This window comes from Lepidochelys olivacea, assembly GCF_965140295.1.
Source record: "Lepidochelys olivacea isolate rLepOli2 genome assembly, chromosome: 1".
NCBI classification, from domain to species: Eukaryota; Metazoa; Chordata; order Testudines; family Cheloniidae; genus Lepidochelys; species Lepidochelys olivacea.
This window is the reverse complement of record NC_140411.1, coordinates 49,215,336-49,233,896: the sequence shown is the minus strand read 5'-3', so window position 1 is coordinate 49,233,896 and position 18,561 is coordinate 49,215,336. Positions and strand designations below refer to the sequence as shown.

General features: G+C 39.9%; 1 protein-coding gene across 3 annotated transcripts in view; it reads right to left on the bottom strand.

The window, feature by feature from the left end:
• Positions 1-18,561, bottom strand: part of B3GLCT (beta 3-glucosyltransferase) — a 137,852-nt gene that overhangs the window by 28,971 nt on the left and 90,320 nt on the right. For all 3 annotated transcript variants that reach the window (XM_084612209.1, XM_084612210.1, XM_084612211.1), the window contains 4 exons: positions 13,753-13,889; positions 12,632-12,695; positions 5,562-5,693; positions 7-76 (listed from right to left, as the gene is read on the bottom strand). In XM_084612209.1, the coding sequence (XP_084468335.1) occupies positions 7-76; positions 5,562-5,693; positions 12,632-12,695; positions 13,753-13,889 (403 nt within the window). The remainder of the gene's footprint in view (positions 1-6; positions 77-5,561; positions 5,694-12,631; positions 12,696-13,752; positions 13,890-18,561) is intronic.

Below are 18,561 nucleotides of genomic sequence, written 5' to 3'. Positions count from 1 at the left end.
ACTTACTTCTGTCTCTGTGAAATTTTCGGCATGTTTTTACAGCAACAAAGATATCCTCTTTCTTCACTGGGTCTCCCTATAAGGAAATGGAAAAATGAATGATGTAATTGCAGACACTGCTTTTAACTTTACATTGTATACACATGTATGTTTTGGAAATAAAAAAGAAAATACCTTTGCATTGCAGAATGTACAGTGCTAAGTAGTACAGTTCAAAATACATTTTCTACCTGTCAAGATATGGCATCAGTACTTTCAAATGACTGAAATAACATTGTCCAATGATTGTTTTCAGATGTTGTAGTATTATAGCTGGAGTCAGAAACACAAATCATTAAGAAAATGAATAGGAGGAATTCGTGTACTAACCCTGATAAAATGTCACACATTTGGTCATCTTTGTAACAAAATAATTGTTGTAATGTAGGATGCAGAAACTGCAGGATCATAGAATCTCAGGGTTGGAAGGGACCTCCGGAGGTCATCTAGTCCAACCCCCTGCTCAAAGCAGGACCAATTCCCAATTTTTGCCCCGGATTCCTAAATGGCCCCCTGGAGGCTTGAACTCACAACCCAAGGTTTAGCAGGCCAATGCTCAAACCACTGAGCTATCCCTCCACCAATGTTGGGAAGCAGAAATTTAAAAAGGATTACATATCAGAAAAAACTGTTTTGGTGTAAGCAATATTCATAAAGTTATGCTGCATTCATTGACATACAGACAATAATTAACACATTTTTATAGTTATTGAAGTGCAAAGCACTTTAAAGCACACCTGTTTCCAATAATTTAAAATCTAAATTAGACAAACGCTGACAAAGGGCAGTACAAGAAAAGCAATAAAAATGTTTTCATACATTTTTCTCTATGATATTTTGTTTTAGGTGCTTTGGGATTTTTCACTATTTGCATTTGTTTTTAAAGGATCACATGCCAGAGTGAGAGAAGAAATCACTGAAGTGGAGATTTGTGGTGAAAAGCTATCTGAAAGTAATGAGTTCTGAGGTAGATGTCAGGATTTTATCTCACTAGACATTAAACAATATGGTAGTACAATCACTTTCTTTTCTAATTAAAAAATGCCTTACTAATACTACTTTGTAATTATACAGCACCTTTGTACTGAAAGAATCAAAGTGCTTCATACAGAAAATTGATGATTATTGACCCTATTTTCCAGACAGTGAAACTAAGGGACAGAGAGGTTGAAGTCACACAGTGAGTCAATAAAGGTGCTGAGTAAAGAAGGACTGGTCTCCAAACTCCTACTGTCCTGCTCAAACAGACAGGGTGAGAACATCACCCAGCTCCAGCCCCTTTATACAGGTAGGAGGGCCAGAGCAATGTAAAGGATCCCTAAAAGCCCTGGATCTGCTTGGGGGAGAATTCTTCCAACACATGAACTGTGGAAGATAGACATAAAGCTGCCTTCCAAGGACCACCTCAGAAGTATGGGCATAGGGAGCTGCAGCTTATAGGACAGCTATAGGAAGCTGCCATTACATAGACCGGCCTTAGGACTCTGGAGGTCACAAAGATGGTTTAATGCCACATTAGGCCCGCCCTTACCATGGGATGCAAGCTCTGTGCTATCTTCCCAGAGTAGACAATCCTCAAGGACCACAGTTAATCACGTCTGAACTGTCACAGAGATTATTGCCGAGATGCAAAGCACTGCTCCCCTCAAGCACAAGAAATGGTGTGACGAGCCCCTCCGGGGTGCAACCTGGAACATGCCAATCTGGGCCCCCTCTGACATGCCAATCTGGGCCCCCTCTCACTGTGAAGGCTGTGACAAGCTGCAGACCACTCCTGGTCCTGCACTTACACAAACCTTTACACAGGCAGGGACACACCCAGCTGCAGTTACATGGAGGCTTCTCCCCCAGCTCCACAGCTTAGATTCATAGATACTAAGGTCAGAAGGGACCATTATGATCATCTAGTCTGACCTCCTGCACAACGCAGGCCACAGAATTTCACCCACCCACTCCTGCGAAAAACCTCTCACCTATGTCTGAGCTATTGAAGTCCTCAAATCATGGTTTAAAGACTTCAAGGAGCAGAGAATCCTCCAGCAACTGACCCCTGTCCCATGCTACAGAGAAAGGCGAAAAACCTCCAGGGCCTCTTCCAATCTGCCCTGGAGGAAAATTCCTTCCCGACCCCAAATATGGCAATCAGCTAAACCCTGAGCATATGGGCAAGATTCAACTGCCAGATACTACAGAAAATTCTTTCCTGGGTAACTCAGATCCCACCCCATCTAACATCCCATCATAGGCCATTAGGCCTATTTACCATGAATATTTAATTACCAAAATCACGTTACCCCATATACCATCTCCTCCATAAACTTATCGAGTTTAATCTTAAAGCCAGATAGATCTTTTGCCCCCACTGCTTCCCTTGGAAGGCTATTCCAAAACTTCATTCCTCTGATGGTTAGAAACCTTCGTCTAATTTCAAGTCTAAACTTCCTGGTGGCCAGTTTATATCCATTTATTCTTGTGTCCACATTGGTACTGATCTTAAATAATTCCTCTCCCTCTCCGGTATTTATCTCTCTGATATATTTATAGAGAGCAATCACATCTCCCCTCAACCTCCTTTTAGTTAGGCTAAACAAGCCAAGCTCCTTGAGTCTCCTTTCATAAGACAAGTTTTCCATTCCTCGGATCATCCTAGTAGCCCTTCTCTGTACCTGTTCCAGTTTGAATTCGTCCTTCTTAAACATGGGAGACCAGAACTGCACACAGTATCCCAGGTGAGGTCTCACAGTGCCTTGTATAACGGTACTAAAACCTCCTTATCCCTACTGGAAATACCTCTCCTGATGCATCCCAAGACGCATTAGCTTTTTTACAGCCATATCACATTGGCGGCTCACAGTCATTCTATGATCAACCAATACTCCAAGGTCCTTCTCCTCCTTTGTTACTTCTAATTGATGCGTCCCCAGCTTATAACTAAAATTCTTGTTATTAATCCCTAAATGCATGACCTTACACTTCTCACTATTAAATTTCATCCTATTACTATTACTCCAGTTTACAAGGTCATCCAGATCCTCCTGTATGATATCCCGGTCCTTCGCTAAATTGGCAATACCTCCCAGCTTTGTATCATCTGCAAACTTTATTAGCACACTCCCACTTTTTGTGCCGAGGTCAGTAATAAAAAGATTAAATAAGACTGGTCCCGAAACTGATCCTTGAGGAACTCCACCGGTAACCTCCCTCCAGCCTGACAGTTCACCTTTCAGTAGGACCTGCTGTAGTCTCCCCTTTAACCAATTCCTTATCCACCCCAGAGGTGTACTGTCTTGTCCTGGTCAAAAGCCTGACCTGTACGTTTATTTCCCAGTCCGCCCCTGCCCCAATGTGGAGAGGACAATGCACCAGTTTTTGATCCTGAGCATATTCCTTAAGCACTTCTAGCAAAACACACTGTTTTAGATAAAAAATATAAAACAAATTCATTAACTGCAGAAAGATAGATTTTAAGTGATTATTAGTGAGCGTACAGATCAAAGCAGATTACCTAAGAAATAAACAGAAATGCAATCTAGGCCTTATAAATTAGATAGGATTTGAATCAAGCGGTGTCTCATCCTGTTAGCTAGCACAAGCAAGTTATAGCTTTTGCATACACAGGCTGGAATTCTTCTGTCCTGCCTGGACCCCTCTTCCTAAGGTGTTTCCAGGTGTTGTGTTGTAAAGGGAGTGAGGTCAAGTGAGGTCACTTCCCCCTTTTGTATCTTCTTTCAGCTTGCTGGAAAGATCTTTTGCTGTGACATGAGTCAAACAGTCTCCCTTGGCTATGTGCCATCTCTGAAAGGTTTCCATTGCACACAGTTCCTGGGCTAATCCTTGTGAGTGTATTCTCCTTGATGGGCCATCAGTGTTGTTTGGCTTTATTGTTTTGTTGTACGTGAAAGGTTGCTTGTGGGTGTTCCCAACCTCACAACATGTTTCAGTGGCACATACATAGGAAAATTTAATAACTTCATATACAATGATAGCACATAAAACTTAATGTTGCAAGTTGCAGTGGGGGAGGTTTAGATTGGATATTAGGAAAAACTTTTTCACTAAGAGGGTGGTGAAACACTGGAATGCGTTACCTAGGGAGGTGGTAGAATCTCCTTCCTTAGAGGTTTTTAAGGTCAGGCTTGACAAAGCCCTGGCTGGGATGATTTAACTGGGAATTGGTCCTGCTTCGAGCAGGGGGTTGGACTAGATGACCTTCTGGGGTCCCTTCCAACCCTGATATTCTATGATTCTATGTTCAGATTTAAAATTTTAAAATGATACCTTACAAGGCATTATTTGTACAAAACATCATAATTATATCACCATGGTGAATATGGGGCACAGAGTGTCACACTTGGTTTTCTCTCACAGCAGTTTCTCCTAGCTCTATCGTCTTTTGCTATACATGCTAAATGCTTGACAAAAAGTTCATGTGTGTGTCTTCTTAGCTCCAAGATTTTATTTAATTTTTTTCTAGGTTTGCTATTATCTGTTTAGCTCACATTTGTTGTGGGGAACACAAGGGTTTGTAATCCTACCTTAGTGCACTACATTCAAATTAATACCCCCACTACCTAATTCTTATATACTGATCTTCATCCGTAGATCTCAACGTGCTTTACAAAGGAGGTAAGTATCATTATTCCCATTTACAGATAAGGAAACAGTGGCACAGCAAGTGAAGTGACTTGCCCAAGGCCACTCTGCAAGCCAGTAGCAGAGCTGAGAATACAACCCAGGACTCCTGAGCCATGGTCCACTGCTCTAGCCACTGACCCACACTGATAGTTCTAAGGATTCTAAAAAGGAAACTGAAAACATATCACTTACCATGGCAGAACACCAATAAAATATAATAAATTATTCAACATAGTTAAAGGGACTAGGCAAAAGGAGTAGAATTACTAACAGCATTGCCATCACTTTACATTTAAAGAAAAAGGGTCACCAGGACAAATAATTAAATAGTGCATGCAATAGTTTCAACAAACAGCTTCTATAAATAAAAATGAGGACAGGTAATAATCTTACTAGGTATTGTGTTTTCAATTCCTATTGAAGGGTACATGATATGGAACTATCTATTTAACAGACAGGAAGAACAATCCAATGGTTAGAGCACTAGTATGGGATCTGGAAGACTGGAGTCTAACAGACTTCCTGTGTGATGTTGGGCAAGTCACTTTTCCATTCATAAAATGGGTAAAATAGCACTTCCCCTGCCCACAGCGATGTTGTGAGGCAAAATACATTAAAGACTGTGAGGTGCTCAGATACTCTGGTACTGGGGGAACATGAGTACCTTAGATAGATCAATCATGTCTATAAAAAATACAATGTGTAATAGAGGGCTGAGCATGTAAGAAACAGTAGGAGAATGGTACTCCAAATGTGATATTTTTTCCCCTTAATTTGGTAAAAATATTTTCTCCAGATCCCTGAGATTTTCTGTAAGTCAAGTTTCAGCCTTTGTAATAACAATGCTCTCTCTAGCTTGTAAGTATAATTTAAAATATGATACTTACGCAAACCGGTAGGAAGTTACTGAACATTGTGGCACAGTTAACAGCCTTATATGCGTTCAAGTCATCCGTACAAAACTCAGGCACTGGAGTAAGATGTGGACCATTGCCTTTCTGCCAAATATATAATGCAATCTATCAAAATATACAACATAAGTAGTAATGAGTAATGGAATTAAACAACAGTTTTCGTAATATACTCAGAAATCATTGTTATAAAGCAAATTAATAAAACATGACAGAAGAAACAGGGAAATAAAGAGGATTCTGCAGAGACTGTGTGTATGAATTGATTAACTAGTTTATTTACTTTGCATTTTGATTTTAAAATCAAACCACAATTTTTACTTAAAAAAAACCTCTCTGCCATATCTTGAAAGTTTTAAAAATAATTAGCTCCAGGCACTCCAAATTGCCAAAAAATTGTAAGTGTAAATACATAACAAAAAAAGCCGGGGTACAGGAGGAAGGAAGGGGACTGAATAAATTTATCTGCACCTACTCTTAAATATAAGATAAAGTTTATTTTTTGTGTTGTTCTTTGCAATTAATTTTTGTGATATGGAATGCTTAATTCTGTTTGTTCTAATGTCAACAATAAATAGATTTTAAAATGGACCTGTTCTCTGATGATAATTTAAAATACTCCAGAATGAACACGAAACTACCATGGAAGTGTACTGAAAGATCCTTTTGTCTATTGTAAACTGAAAGATTACCAGAATGCTAACAAACGTCTTTAAAGAAAGAAAAAGTAACACAAGGACAACGTCTGAAGTAAAGGCAAAAGTTCATCTTCTCTCAGCGTATCTTGAATTAATTATGCTCCATGTTATAAATTATTATATGTGGAGCTGTTAGCACCACCTCTAGTTAAGGTTACTTGACATTTCCCATTTTAAGTCCCTGTTTTCAGTTGCTATTAACTTCAACTAACTGTATGAGATGAAATTTTCTATGCTGGATGTCTGCATCAGGCTGATTCCTTCCCTCCCTCCTTTTTGAAAGTTTCAGCTAAAATGGTTCAGATGTTTCAGAGAACAAAAGGAGAGGGAAATATGTTTCTGCTATAATTAAAAAAATTCTTTCAAATTCTTTCTTTGCTCACATGCTCACAGTATAACTGATTGCAATATGTGGGGTCAGGAAGGAATTTCCCCCGAGGTCAGATTAACAGTGACCTTGTAGGGTTTTCACCTTTCTCTGCAGCATGTGGGTGCATGTCACTTGTCAGGATTATCTGGGTATATCTCACTTACTCATTTCCCTGCCATTACGGGGGCCTCAAGTACTGTGCACCTCAATCCCTCTTATTCTCTGCCTGTGGCACATAGTCTCCTATAGGCTGTAATACTTTGGACTAGTTTCAGTTGTTGTCAGTTGTGAGGGTGACATTGGTATCCTGAAATACACAGGAGATCAGATTAGATGATCTGGTGATCCCTTCTGGCCTTAAATGCTGAACTACTTCACTGAGAAGCTCCAGCACCTCCATGTTTTGAAGCAGACACTTGATTTTGGCAGGAGGGTTGCTCTGATATCTTTGGCCACCCCCATGAGAAATCTCACAAATTTGGCCAAGTTACAAAACCTTAAAAAACAAACAAAAAACCAACCCTCGGTTTGCACATATTCAGTGGAGACTTTTGATAGCTAAATTCTCCTAATATACTGTCTGCACTGAATAATGCTCTATCTTGGGAATGCAGGAGGATAGCAGAATTTTCCCTGCAAATACTCCTCCTGACATCTGGGGGTGTTGCAGGAGCCAGAAGCTAGGAAGCAATAGAGGGGAGGAAGGGTCAGGAACTGATACGGGTGGGGCATGGATAGGTGCAGAAGGAGAAGGCAATAGGAGATGGGATAGGGTGGGGGATGAACAGGAGCAGAAGCTGGGATGGGGGGATTTGGATATGAGCAGAGGCGGAGGTGAGCAGGATCCAGGGTCAGGAAAGAGGATTTGGGCCAGGGACGGAGGTGAGCAGGATCCAGGGTGGGGCAGGAGGACTTTGACAGGAGCAGGGACAGAGGTGAGCAGGATTCAGGATTGGGTGGGAAGATTTGGATAGAACGAGAGGTGGAGGTTAGCATCAGGAGCCGGGGGTGGTGGACAGAAGCAGAAGCCAGAAGTTGCAGGCATATATAGTAACAGAGGGAGACAAAGACAGGTAGGGGCACAGGAGCAGAAGTGTCTACAACTACAAGAGAAAACTCCTACAGAACTTAGTCTCTCCACTCCTCTTTCAGCAGATAGCTATGAAACCTGCTGGCAAGGTGTCTCACGGCCCTCCTCTAGTGACTGATACACACAGAGGCTAACAGTTTCCTGCTGCTATCAGTTACTCTTTCAGCTCTAGTGGTAGAGGTGAACCTAAAGTCCTAAACCAAATGATGACCCAACCTGGGGAGCAATATGGTTCCACATGATGGAATTTCTGTCTCAGTTGCTTTTAAAAAAAAACACTTCGAAAATTATTTTAAAAATCTACCTTAGGTTGCCAAGTCAAGCATAGGAAAAGCCAGGATTAAGTTTGCCTGTGTAATCTTGATTCGTCTCCTTTGAACATATGCATTATGATCATAGAATCATAGACGATTAGAATTGGGAGAGACCTCAGGAGGCCATCTAGTGTCCGACCCCCTGCTCAAAGCAGAACCAACACCAATTAAATCATCCCAGCCAGGGCTTTGTCAAGCCTGGCCTTAAAAACCTCTAAGGATGGAGAGTCCATCACCTCCCTAGGTAACCCATTCCAGTGCTTCACCACCCTCCTAGTGAAATAGCGTTTCCTAATATCCAACCTAGACCTCCCACACTGCAACTTGAGACCATTATTCCTTGTTCTATCATCTGCTACCACTGAGAACTGCCAAGCTCCATCCTCTTTGGAACCCCCCTTCAGGTAGTTGAAGGCTGCTATCAAATCCCCCTTCACTCTTCTCTTCTCCAGACTAAACAAGACCAGTTCCCTCAGCCTCTCCTCATAAGTCATGTGTCCCAGCCCCCTGATCATTTTTGTTGCCCTCTGCTGGACTCTCTCCAATTTGACCACATCCTTTCTGTACCAAAATGGAGGTAATACTCCAGATGTGGCCCACCAGTGCAGAATAGAAGGGAATAATCACTTCCCTCCATCTGCTGGCAATGCTCCTACTCATGCAGGCCAATATGCCATTAGCCTTCTTGGCAAAGAGGGCACACTGCTGACTCATATCCAGCTTCTCATCCACTGTAATCCCCAGGTCCTTTTCTGCAGAACTGCTGCTTAGACAGTCGGTCCCCAGCCTGTAGCGATGCATGGGATTCTTCCATCTTAAGTGCAGGACTCTGCACTTGTCCTTGTTGAACCTCATCAGATTTCTTTTGGCACAATCCTCCAATTTGTCTAGGTCCCTCTAGACCTTATCCCTACCCTCCAGCGTATCTACCTCTCCCCCAAGCTTAGTGTCATTTGCGAATTTGCTGAGGGTGCAAGCCATCCCATCATCCAGATCATTAATAAAGATGTTGAACAAAACCGGCCCCAGGACCGACCCCTGGGGCACTCCGCTTGATACCGGCTGTCAACTATATATTGAGCCATTGATCACTATCCGTTGAGCCTGACAGTCTAGCCAGCCATGATATAGTCTTTAATTACATGTTCAGATACTACTTTCCCCCTACCCCAGGATCCCCAGCTCATCCCCCCATCCCAGGATGTGTTCTGAGAATGAATCAGGGTTGTGTACTGAAGGAGACTGTTGTCTATAGGACCCTGCCTCATTTGTTGCAGAAGCTGGAAGGTATGTAGTGAATGAGGCAGGGAACTGCAGGAAGAGAAAGGATAGTCTTTTAGTTAAGAAAGTTAAATATTACTATGAAGGACTGAATTCCAGCTGTGCCTCTACCACAGAGCTCCTAAGTGATGCTGGGCAAGTCACTACACTTGGCATATGCAATCCGGTCAAGACAAGCAATGGCATTCTCATCAATCACGTTCAAGGCACAAAGACCTCCAGGAAGTTGAGTCATTTTGCAGTCCTCAGCACTGTGTCATGGTTTGTGGCTGCCCACACTGACATAGTGGACTGACTCTAAAACACCAATGAAATTCCGCTGCAGCACAAATTCCATGTCTGGTATGAAACTGCTTCAGAAAGCTCCATGCCTTTGTGGTAAATCAAACCCAGGCTGAATTTGAGTGGGGTACAAGACAAGATAATATAATTACTTTCTCTGCAGACCATGAAGCTCGCAATGCTTCCTCTACCGTAAATCCCTCATCTGGTAAACATACCCAGATAGGTAGCCAAAAGGGCAGATGACAATATGGTGGATTAAACAGGTCTTTAATTTAATATCACATAATTTTGTCACAAGCTTTGCTATGTTTTCCTCTCTGCATGCACTGGGCAGAGCAATATTGCAGAGAACTGGTAACCATGGTAGAAGAGTAGATTTAAGAGTGCCTGAAATAATACGTATGGTGGAATTAAGTTATACATCAATAATCTTTGTGTGAGACTAGCAAGCCCATACTGGAGAGCAATATTCTGCCACTGAATAACACTGCCAAGGCTGAAGTGTATAATGTTTGGGCACTGGAGCCTCATGGCATTCTGGGTAGTTTTCAGAGCCGGTTGTTGCGTGTTTTGACCTTAGTCACTGTCTTTTAAGATGGTCACAATATGTGAGTTCTATCCAACATGACGCCTACATAAACTGGGTGTAAATCATGCTTTATTCACTGACCATTGAGAACTATCTTCAGGTCTCTGCCCACTTATGCATGATGTAAGTGGAAGATAATTGACACAGTCTTACTTCCACTTGGTATCAGATGCCACAGACAACAATAATTGACCATACCTGCCATATCTGCACTCAGAACACTCTCAAGTATGTCAAAGGAGTGTGACTGAGTGCCGAGGAATATGTTGCCTGCATAAACAAACTTGTGAGACCCAATATATGGTAGGTCATTCGAATATAAGTTGAATAACATTGGCGATAATGCTTGCAAGAGGCTGTTCTTCTGGTACCTCCAAGCACTTGTTCTATCACCAATATGCACACTGAAATGGCGACTTCTCAAAAACAGAGCCATTGCACATACTAACCAACTTGGCATAGTTCTAGACAATTTCATCAAAATGCCTGTGTGCCAAACCATATCATATGCCACAGTAAGGTTAAGGAAAACTAAACCACTCTTCAGCTTATGTTAGAATCCATTTTTGATTAAAGTTGTAAGTGCCGGCAAGTCACTTAAACCAACATAATTCATTGCTGATCACTAAAAGTGATCTTCAGATTTGTAGAATTAGTGAGCACTCAACTGCAACTGAAGTTGACTGGAAGCTTGCTTTGAATAAATGAAGTGCTATAAAAAGGCTAAGTAGACAAAAAATAAGGACCTACGTGTCTCAAGTTGGGCTCCAAAAATTAGTGAGCACTTGGATCTTAATTTCAATGTGCCTCAGTTCCCCAGATGTAAAATTGGGATAATAATTCTAATGGGGACAATATCACCTAATCTCACAGAAATGTTGTGAAAACAAACTCATTAATGTTTGTGAAGCACTCAGATATTATGGTGAGAGCGCCACAGAAACACCCAGGAGAAAATAAATAATTTTGTATTCAGTACAGCATAGGCTAGTGTGCATTAAATAAAGCATGGGGCTCCACTGAATGTGGAGGATAAAACAGAGTTCTAAGATTCACATTGAAAATGAAAGGTATTTTATGGAATGCCATTCTAAAAGGTCTTCTTGCAGAAAACCATAAACGAACACAATGTGTGTGCTTTATGACAAAAAAAAGCCATATATTTGTAAGACAGACTGTGTTCCATCTGGAAAGCCACAGCAGAGAAGTGAATGTAGACAGTATTAGGAAGAAGACTAATGAATAGGCAGCAGCTAGACCTAATAGACACAAAGGTGAAAAAAAAAAACACTTAAGGCAAATGATGTGACTTGGATTCTCTTACTGAAGGTACATGAGCATAATACAATTCCTTTTCCCCTCAACAATGATAAAGCAAAACAGAAGAACATGGTAATTACTCTTCTGTCACATCTCCCTTGTATCTCCAGCTTCTCCAGTCCTCACTGAAATCTAAATACACTGGGATTAAGGAATGAGTGGATTCATGAGGGCAGGATCGTAAACTAAGCTCAAATATTTAACATCTTCATAATTTAGACTCTATAATACCAATATTAAAGATACTTGATTGTATCCTTTGATTTACTTGCAGGCAGTGTAATTTATGGAGGACAGGTGTAACCACCCCTTTACTTCTATTTGAAGAAGCAAGCGAGCGATTGCCATTTCAATTGTTACAGCCTTGGGGTCAATTAGAGTGTGTTACAGTAACCTAGTCTGGGTGTGGCAAAGGAGGATGGCCCCAGGAAGGTCTGCATCAGAGAGAAATAGAGGGACTTTCTGGATAAACCAGAAATGGTGGAAATGACTCTTGACAACCATCCAAATATAAACTTCCTTTCTCAGAAAACAGTGATGCATTTCCATTCCCCACCCCTCACCCCCCGCCCACACACACACTTCCACAAATTCCCAAATCTGTTTGGCTGTACTGCCTGAATAATACACACACACAAGCCACAAGCAGGCCTCTTAAAATGCTTCCTGCTGCCAACAACCATCATAATAGTTTAGTCTAGGTTGAAATTCAATATCAGTGAGGCAGTCTGATATCTGAGACAATCCTTAATGGATATAGAAGAGGAGACTCAAAATGCAAACTTTTCTATTTGATGAGCTGGGGACCTCTTCCTTTTTTTCCTAGCAAACTTCCAAAAAGTGATGCCTTCTTGCACACTACCCCATGATACAAATTCAGCTTTACTTGCAGTACCATCTACATTTTGTAATAATAGAACTTTTACAATTCTACATATTATAACACTGAAAAGGAAGGAAAAAATATACAGGTCCAGAAAGTTCAAAACTTTTAATAACCTTAAAAAGTCTATTATTTAGGCTTCAATTTATCAGCATTTAAACAGAAAATGACAAGGTTATTTTCTTACATGTCTCACAGGAATAGAACATGGCTTACCTCATGTTTTAAATCTATTGTAAAGTCTGACTTAAGTGGTTCACTTTTCAGCTTGTTTGCAAGCCTGTACAATAAACATAATGAAATTTACTTACTTCATAATATAAGAACAAGAGTAATGTAATGGAGACAGCAACAATTTTTAAACAAACTTGAGATTTTATTTATGTCTATGAAATGTCAAATCATTTTCTAAGGGCTTCTTGATAATGAGCTGTTTACACATGAGTTGCAGGAATTTAGCAGATACAATTCCAAAATAGGCTACAAATGAACTAATTCTTTTAGAAAACAATATTTGCAGTGTTATTTTACTATACAACCCTCCTTCAACATTTAAAAAAAATTAAGCTAATTCATCAGGAATTTGAGAGGTGGGGAGTCATTTGGGGGCTGGGGGTTCTTGACTGCAAAAAAAATCACACTTCTGGATTTATTAGAACCAGAAAATGTTTACATAAAATAATCTGGAATGGAAAGCAAACATCTGAACATAGCCTGCTGCTGTGAGTACTAGTTCTTAGCAGATGCCTCTCAGTGTCAATTTTGCCTGCCCAAGAAGAAAGTCTTCAATAGGAGAGGACCTGCAATCCAGCATCACATTTTTAACATTCAAGGAGACAATTTTGTGCTTGCAGCTGCTTAATGATAGCCCCTTGCTCACTAATCTAAGCTTTTTCTTCCTATTTGTGCTCCCATTTGTAATATTTAAACATTTTCCATTTATGAATATATACTTTTACTGCATAAAGGTGCATAAGACTTTAAACTTCACACGGTACGTGAAATCAAAGTGTATACCAAAGAGACAAAGTTACATGCAAAAATATATTTCTGCACATATGTATTTATGAAATTTTAATTATTTATTATTATAATTTGTGTTTGCAAAGTTTCTTTTGTGTGTTTCGGTATGTGGGATGAGGAGGGAAGGCATTTTATAAGAAATAGTAGTATTTTAAATTTCGTGTAAAACACTAATCTGTGCTCAGTCATTGCTCCTTAAAATAATATTGCTTAGTGTTTATATAGCTTTTTATATCTTCAAAGCACTTTACAAATATGAACTAATTAACTATAAATAAAACAATTTTAGAAAAGATTACAAATTAAATTCTTACTTGTTTACAAGCGGAATGCTAAGTGCCCAGCCAGCAGCAAAATCTGGAAATTTAAAGATTGTAGGATTTTCAGCAAAGGCATAATGATGTATTATTGTAGATTCTTCATCATACAATGCTTTTCCTAAGAACCATTCCTGTAAAGAAAGGTGGGATATATCATTTTGCTCATCTACTGCATTGCTTTAATAAAGGAAACAGACAAAAAACAATATTCATACTGAATAAAATGAACCTGAGAGAGAGGATGTGTTGTTTGTAATGAGACTGACTAAAATTACATTTGTTTGCTGATGGTGAGAACTGAGGAGGAGAAAACAGGGGAGGGAGAGAAAATATTTTAAAGATGCACACGCAAAGTACTTCCAAACCATCAGCTCCCTTTGGTCCTGCATCGCAGCAGCTTCCCCCACAACTGAGGACTGAATAAGTCTAATACTACATTCGATGAAGTGAGCTGTAACTCACGAAAGCTTACGCTCAAATAAATTTGTTAGTCTCTAAGTACTCCTTGTTCTTTTTGCGAATACTGACTAACAGGGCTGCTACTCTGAAACCTCTAATACTATTCTGAGTGTTGGCTAGAGGGTGCACCATATCCTCACAGGCTGAATCCACATCAAATTTGGAATCCATGTCCGTCAATCTTCAGTTATGTTTCACTAGTGATTTTTTCAGGCAAATATATTTTAAGTACCCAATCCCTCAAAAGAATAACTGACCGAAGATGACCAGAGTCTGTTCTAAGTTTTACATGAATGAAGCGGTAGAATAAGAAATTACTTATAACAGAACATTACAAAAAGGGCAGTTCAAGACACGATTTATTGTGTCGGGAGATATTTAATAAACTTAAATGCTGGTACTTTCCCTGACATTAATTTTAAATAGCAAGACTGACTACTCACATGCCTAAAGTTAATTTCACATCTAAGTATTTGCAGGACTAGGACCCTAAAGAGGATTTTTAACATAAAACCAACACCTAAGAAAGGAATGGATCAGTATCCACAGCTACAGGGCCAAAAAGTAATACTAGGAACATTTGGATCATCTCAAGCAGTGGTTCAACAAAAGCTTTTTAATTGTAGATATTATTCTATGTATTGTTGCAGTGCCTCATGGCCCACACTGTTTGGCTTTTGACAATTTACAATATAAAATTACAAATTCTTCAGGTAAAATGGACAAAGCTGGGTTCATAATTTCATCACAACATACAAAATGTCACGTAGTGTTATTTAGGTCATAGTAAAGATTGTGTCAAAATTCCAGTCTAAACCCCATTTTCCATCTGTTTATAACTTTCAGAAAAAAATAATCACTCTTTTTTTTAAAATTAGTCTTCTGGAATATATTTTTTTGATACTAAACTTTTAGATCTATTAGACAAAAAGAATATATTTAAGCAGAACATTAAGAAATATTAAGGCAGGACACCCCAACCTCAAGACATCCTTCCCTTCTTCTCAGCAGCCATTTGTACAATTGCATATGGAAAGGCTCCTAATTCTCCAGTTCCCATAATCCCTTGCATCTCTATACAGGTGCCAAACATGCTCCCCCATCTGATTCCCTAGTCAAGCCAGCTTCTACCAGGACAGAAGGAGGTTAAGGGTGAAAGGCTTCTTGACATTCCCTCCACCGAAGTCAGAGGGGTTCCTACCATCCCCTATGCTCTTAGGCACTGAGTTTTATCCCACCAACAAAATAAGTCCATTTTTCTTTGTTTACTATCAGTGACAACAGTATCCACTGGAAAGCTATCTAGCAGATAAAAATATTTGAGGAAGAATGGAAATGGATAGAGATGCAAACTCTTGTGTATAAAAAGGTACTATTCTGAGTAACAAAATCACTCTTTAAAAGTGAAACCATACAAAACATTTCCAGTCTAGATTTAAGGCCTTAAGGGTTGAATCATTTTGATGCTACATACATTCTATGCTATTTGACAACCAGTTTCAGTAAATTATTTCTAACATTTTCATACTATGGTAACATTTAGCGACTCTCGTCAAGAGCAGGCACTGTGCTAGGCAATGTGTAATCAGAGATGTCACTCAATTTAATCAAATCACCAGAAACAATATGCCCTGGGTAGTGTGGAAAGGCTCACTCTGTGGTATTATGGTGCAAAATGGAGAGCCCTCATGGTTGTATTGCTGTATAATATTTTTCTATACAAAAGCTCATGGCTGTAATGATTATTTTTCAGTCTCTGATATTTACATGACAATGATTTGTGATCCTGCTAAACTTCCTAAATAAATAAACAGACCAAAAAGTGGTTCTTATACCAAGTTAAGACCAAAGCTGACTGTGAAAAGTTACAAAAGGTTCTCACAAAACTGGGTGACTGGGCAAGAAAATAGCAGATTAAATTCAATGTTGATAAGTACAAAGTAATGCACATTGGAAAACATAATCCCAACTGTACATACAAAATGATGGGGTATAAATGCCACTCAAGAAAGATTGTGGAGTCATTGTGGATTATTCCCCGAAACCATCTATTCAATGTGCAGTGGTAGTCAAAAAAGCTAACAGAATGTTAAGAACCATTAAGAAAGGGATAAATAAGACAGAAAATATCATAATGCCACTATATAAATCTACGGTATTCCCACACCTTGAATAGTGTGTGCAGATGTGGTCACGTCATCTGATAAAGGATATACTAGAACTGGAAAAAGTACAGAGAAGGGCAATAAAAATGATTAGGGGTATGGAACAGCTCCCTTATGAGGCGAGATTAAAAAAACTGGGACTGTTCAGTTTAGAAAAGAGGCGACTACGGGTGGATATGATAGAAGTCTGTAAAATCATGAATGGTATGGAGAAAGTGAATAAGGAAGTGTTATTTACCCCTTCACATATTTACCCTCCTACACAGGAACAAGGGGTCACCCAATTAAATTAATAGGCAGCAGGTTTAAAACAAACATAAGAAAGTATTTCTTCACACAACGCACAGTCAACCTGAGAACTTGTTGCCAGGGGATTTTGTGAAGGCCAAAAGTACAAGTATGTTCAAAAAAGAAATAAGTAAGTTCATGGAGGATAGTTCCATTGATGACAATTAGCCAAGATGGTCAAGGACACACCCCCATGTTGTAGCTGTCCCTAAACCTCTGATTGCCAGAAGCTGGGAGTGGACGACAGAGGATGGAAAACTAGATAACTGCCCTGTTCAATTCAATCCTTCTGAAGCATCTGGCCTTGGTCACTGTCAGAAGACAGGATACTGGGCTAGATGGACCATTAGTCTGACCCAGCATGGCTATTCTTATGTAATTGTGTATTTTAGTTATGCTAAAATAACCTATAAGAACTACTTCCCATGGTTCCTGGGTGTAAAAACCATACATTATTTTCCTTACTCTATAAAAAGTAGAAAATGAAAACCATTGGTATAAAATTTTCATTAGAATATTGTGTCTGCAATATTAACCTACCAATCAACAACAGCAAGTACATTCAAAATTACATCTGATATTCTACTCTCAAGTGTCTTCTGTCACATCTAAGTATTGTATTCCGTATTATAGTTTTACAAGGTCATTGATGTGCACTGGATTTACAGAAATTATGGTTGTACATGCCTCTTGTTAGTTTATTTGTTTTAAATTTTAATATTTCTTTTTTGGCAGAATAAATTCAAGAAGAGAAGGAGTAGGCAGCACTGAAAGTGAAGTGTTATAGTGTGTTAAGCATACAACATCTCACAGGTATCAGAACTGCAACACAACTGAAAAATGGAGCAAGTTAAATACAGAGCATCAGCTTCTAATTTTGAACTCTTCCTAGTGTCACAAACTAATTTATTTAAAGGTGAAATATAAAGCTAATGTTTAAAGGTGTTTAAGAGCCAAATCATTAACAGAATGCATGCTGATTTAAAATTTAAATATTTACATTTTAAAACAAAAGTCCATTTATCCTGTGACACTCTATCCCATCACAAGCAGATTGTGATGTCAACAGCTCATGCAGGGGAGCTAGATACATGGTGTCATAGCCTGATCCAGTGCCCTTCTGTAGGAACACCAGTCTGTTGTGAGTAGTCTGAATTCTGGGGCCCAAGTGCTTCCAAGCCAACTGGGCCTAGGCAGTCTAAGTCAATGTTTCTAGCTCTGAGGCTGTAGACCACATTCCCAGAATCAGACTTCTGGTCTGACATTCTTCTTTGAGATGTGAGGCACTGCTGCACAAGTTCCTAAAATCGATGTCTGAGACTTCCCAAGCCCCCCAGCTGCTTCCACATGAGCCCCCAGAGCTCCAAATAGGCTGCAGGTGCTCTGGGCTTCTAGTTTAACCCTTTCAAGAATAACATGGCAGGAAAGCAAGGTACACATGCTTAACAAAGGAATTTAACCACAGCGACTATACTCTTGAAGGCACTCAGAAGTTCTAACTCTTTGAAAAGTTACGGAGGTCCTGAGAAGCACTCCCTCCCTTGTCTGATCTTGCCTCTTCTGCAAGTCTGAGGTTTGTCAGCATTACCAGTTGGGCAGAGTTCCTCCTGCCCTTTTCAATCCTGCACGTCATGCTTCCAAGTGGCAATGGTCAGTCCCCCCTGCTCAAAGCAGTACCCAAATCTTATGTATGGTCTCTCTTCTTTTCCAGGTCCCCAGGCTGAGATGCTGCAGATCCACCTGCCATACTGGCACCCATGTATAGAAAATCCATAGTTTGATGGAGTCAGAGCCAGAAGCTGAGACACAAAAGTGATGGCTCCAGTTTGCTTTGTGATGGTTTCTGAGTGATGGTGCTTCAATGAGGTGGTCAAGCAACTTTCCTGGATGG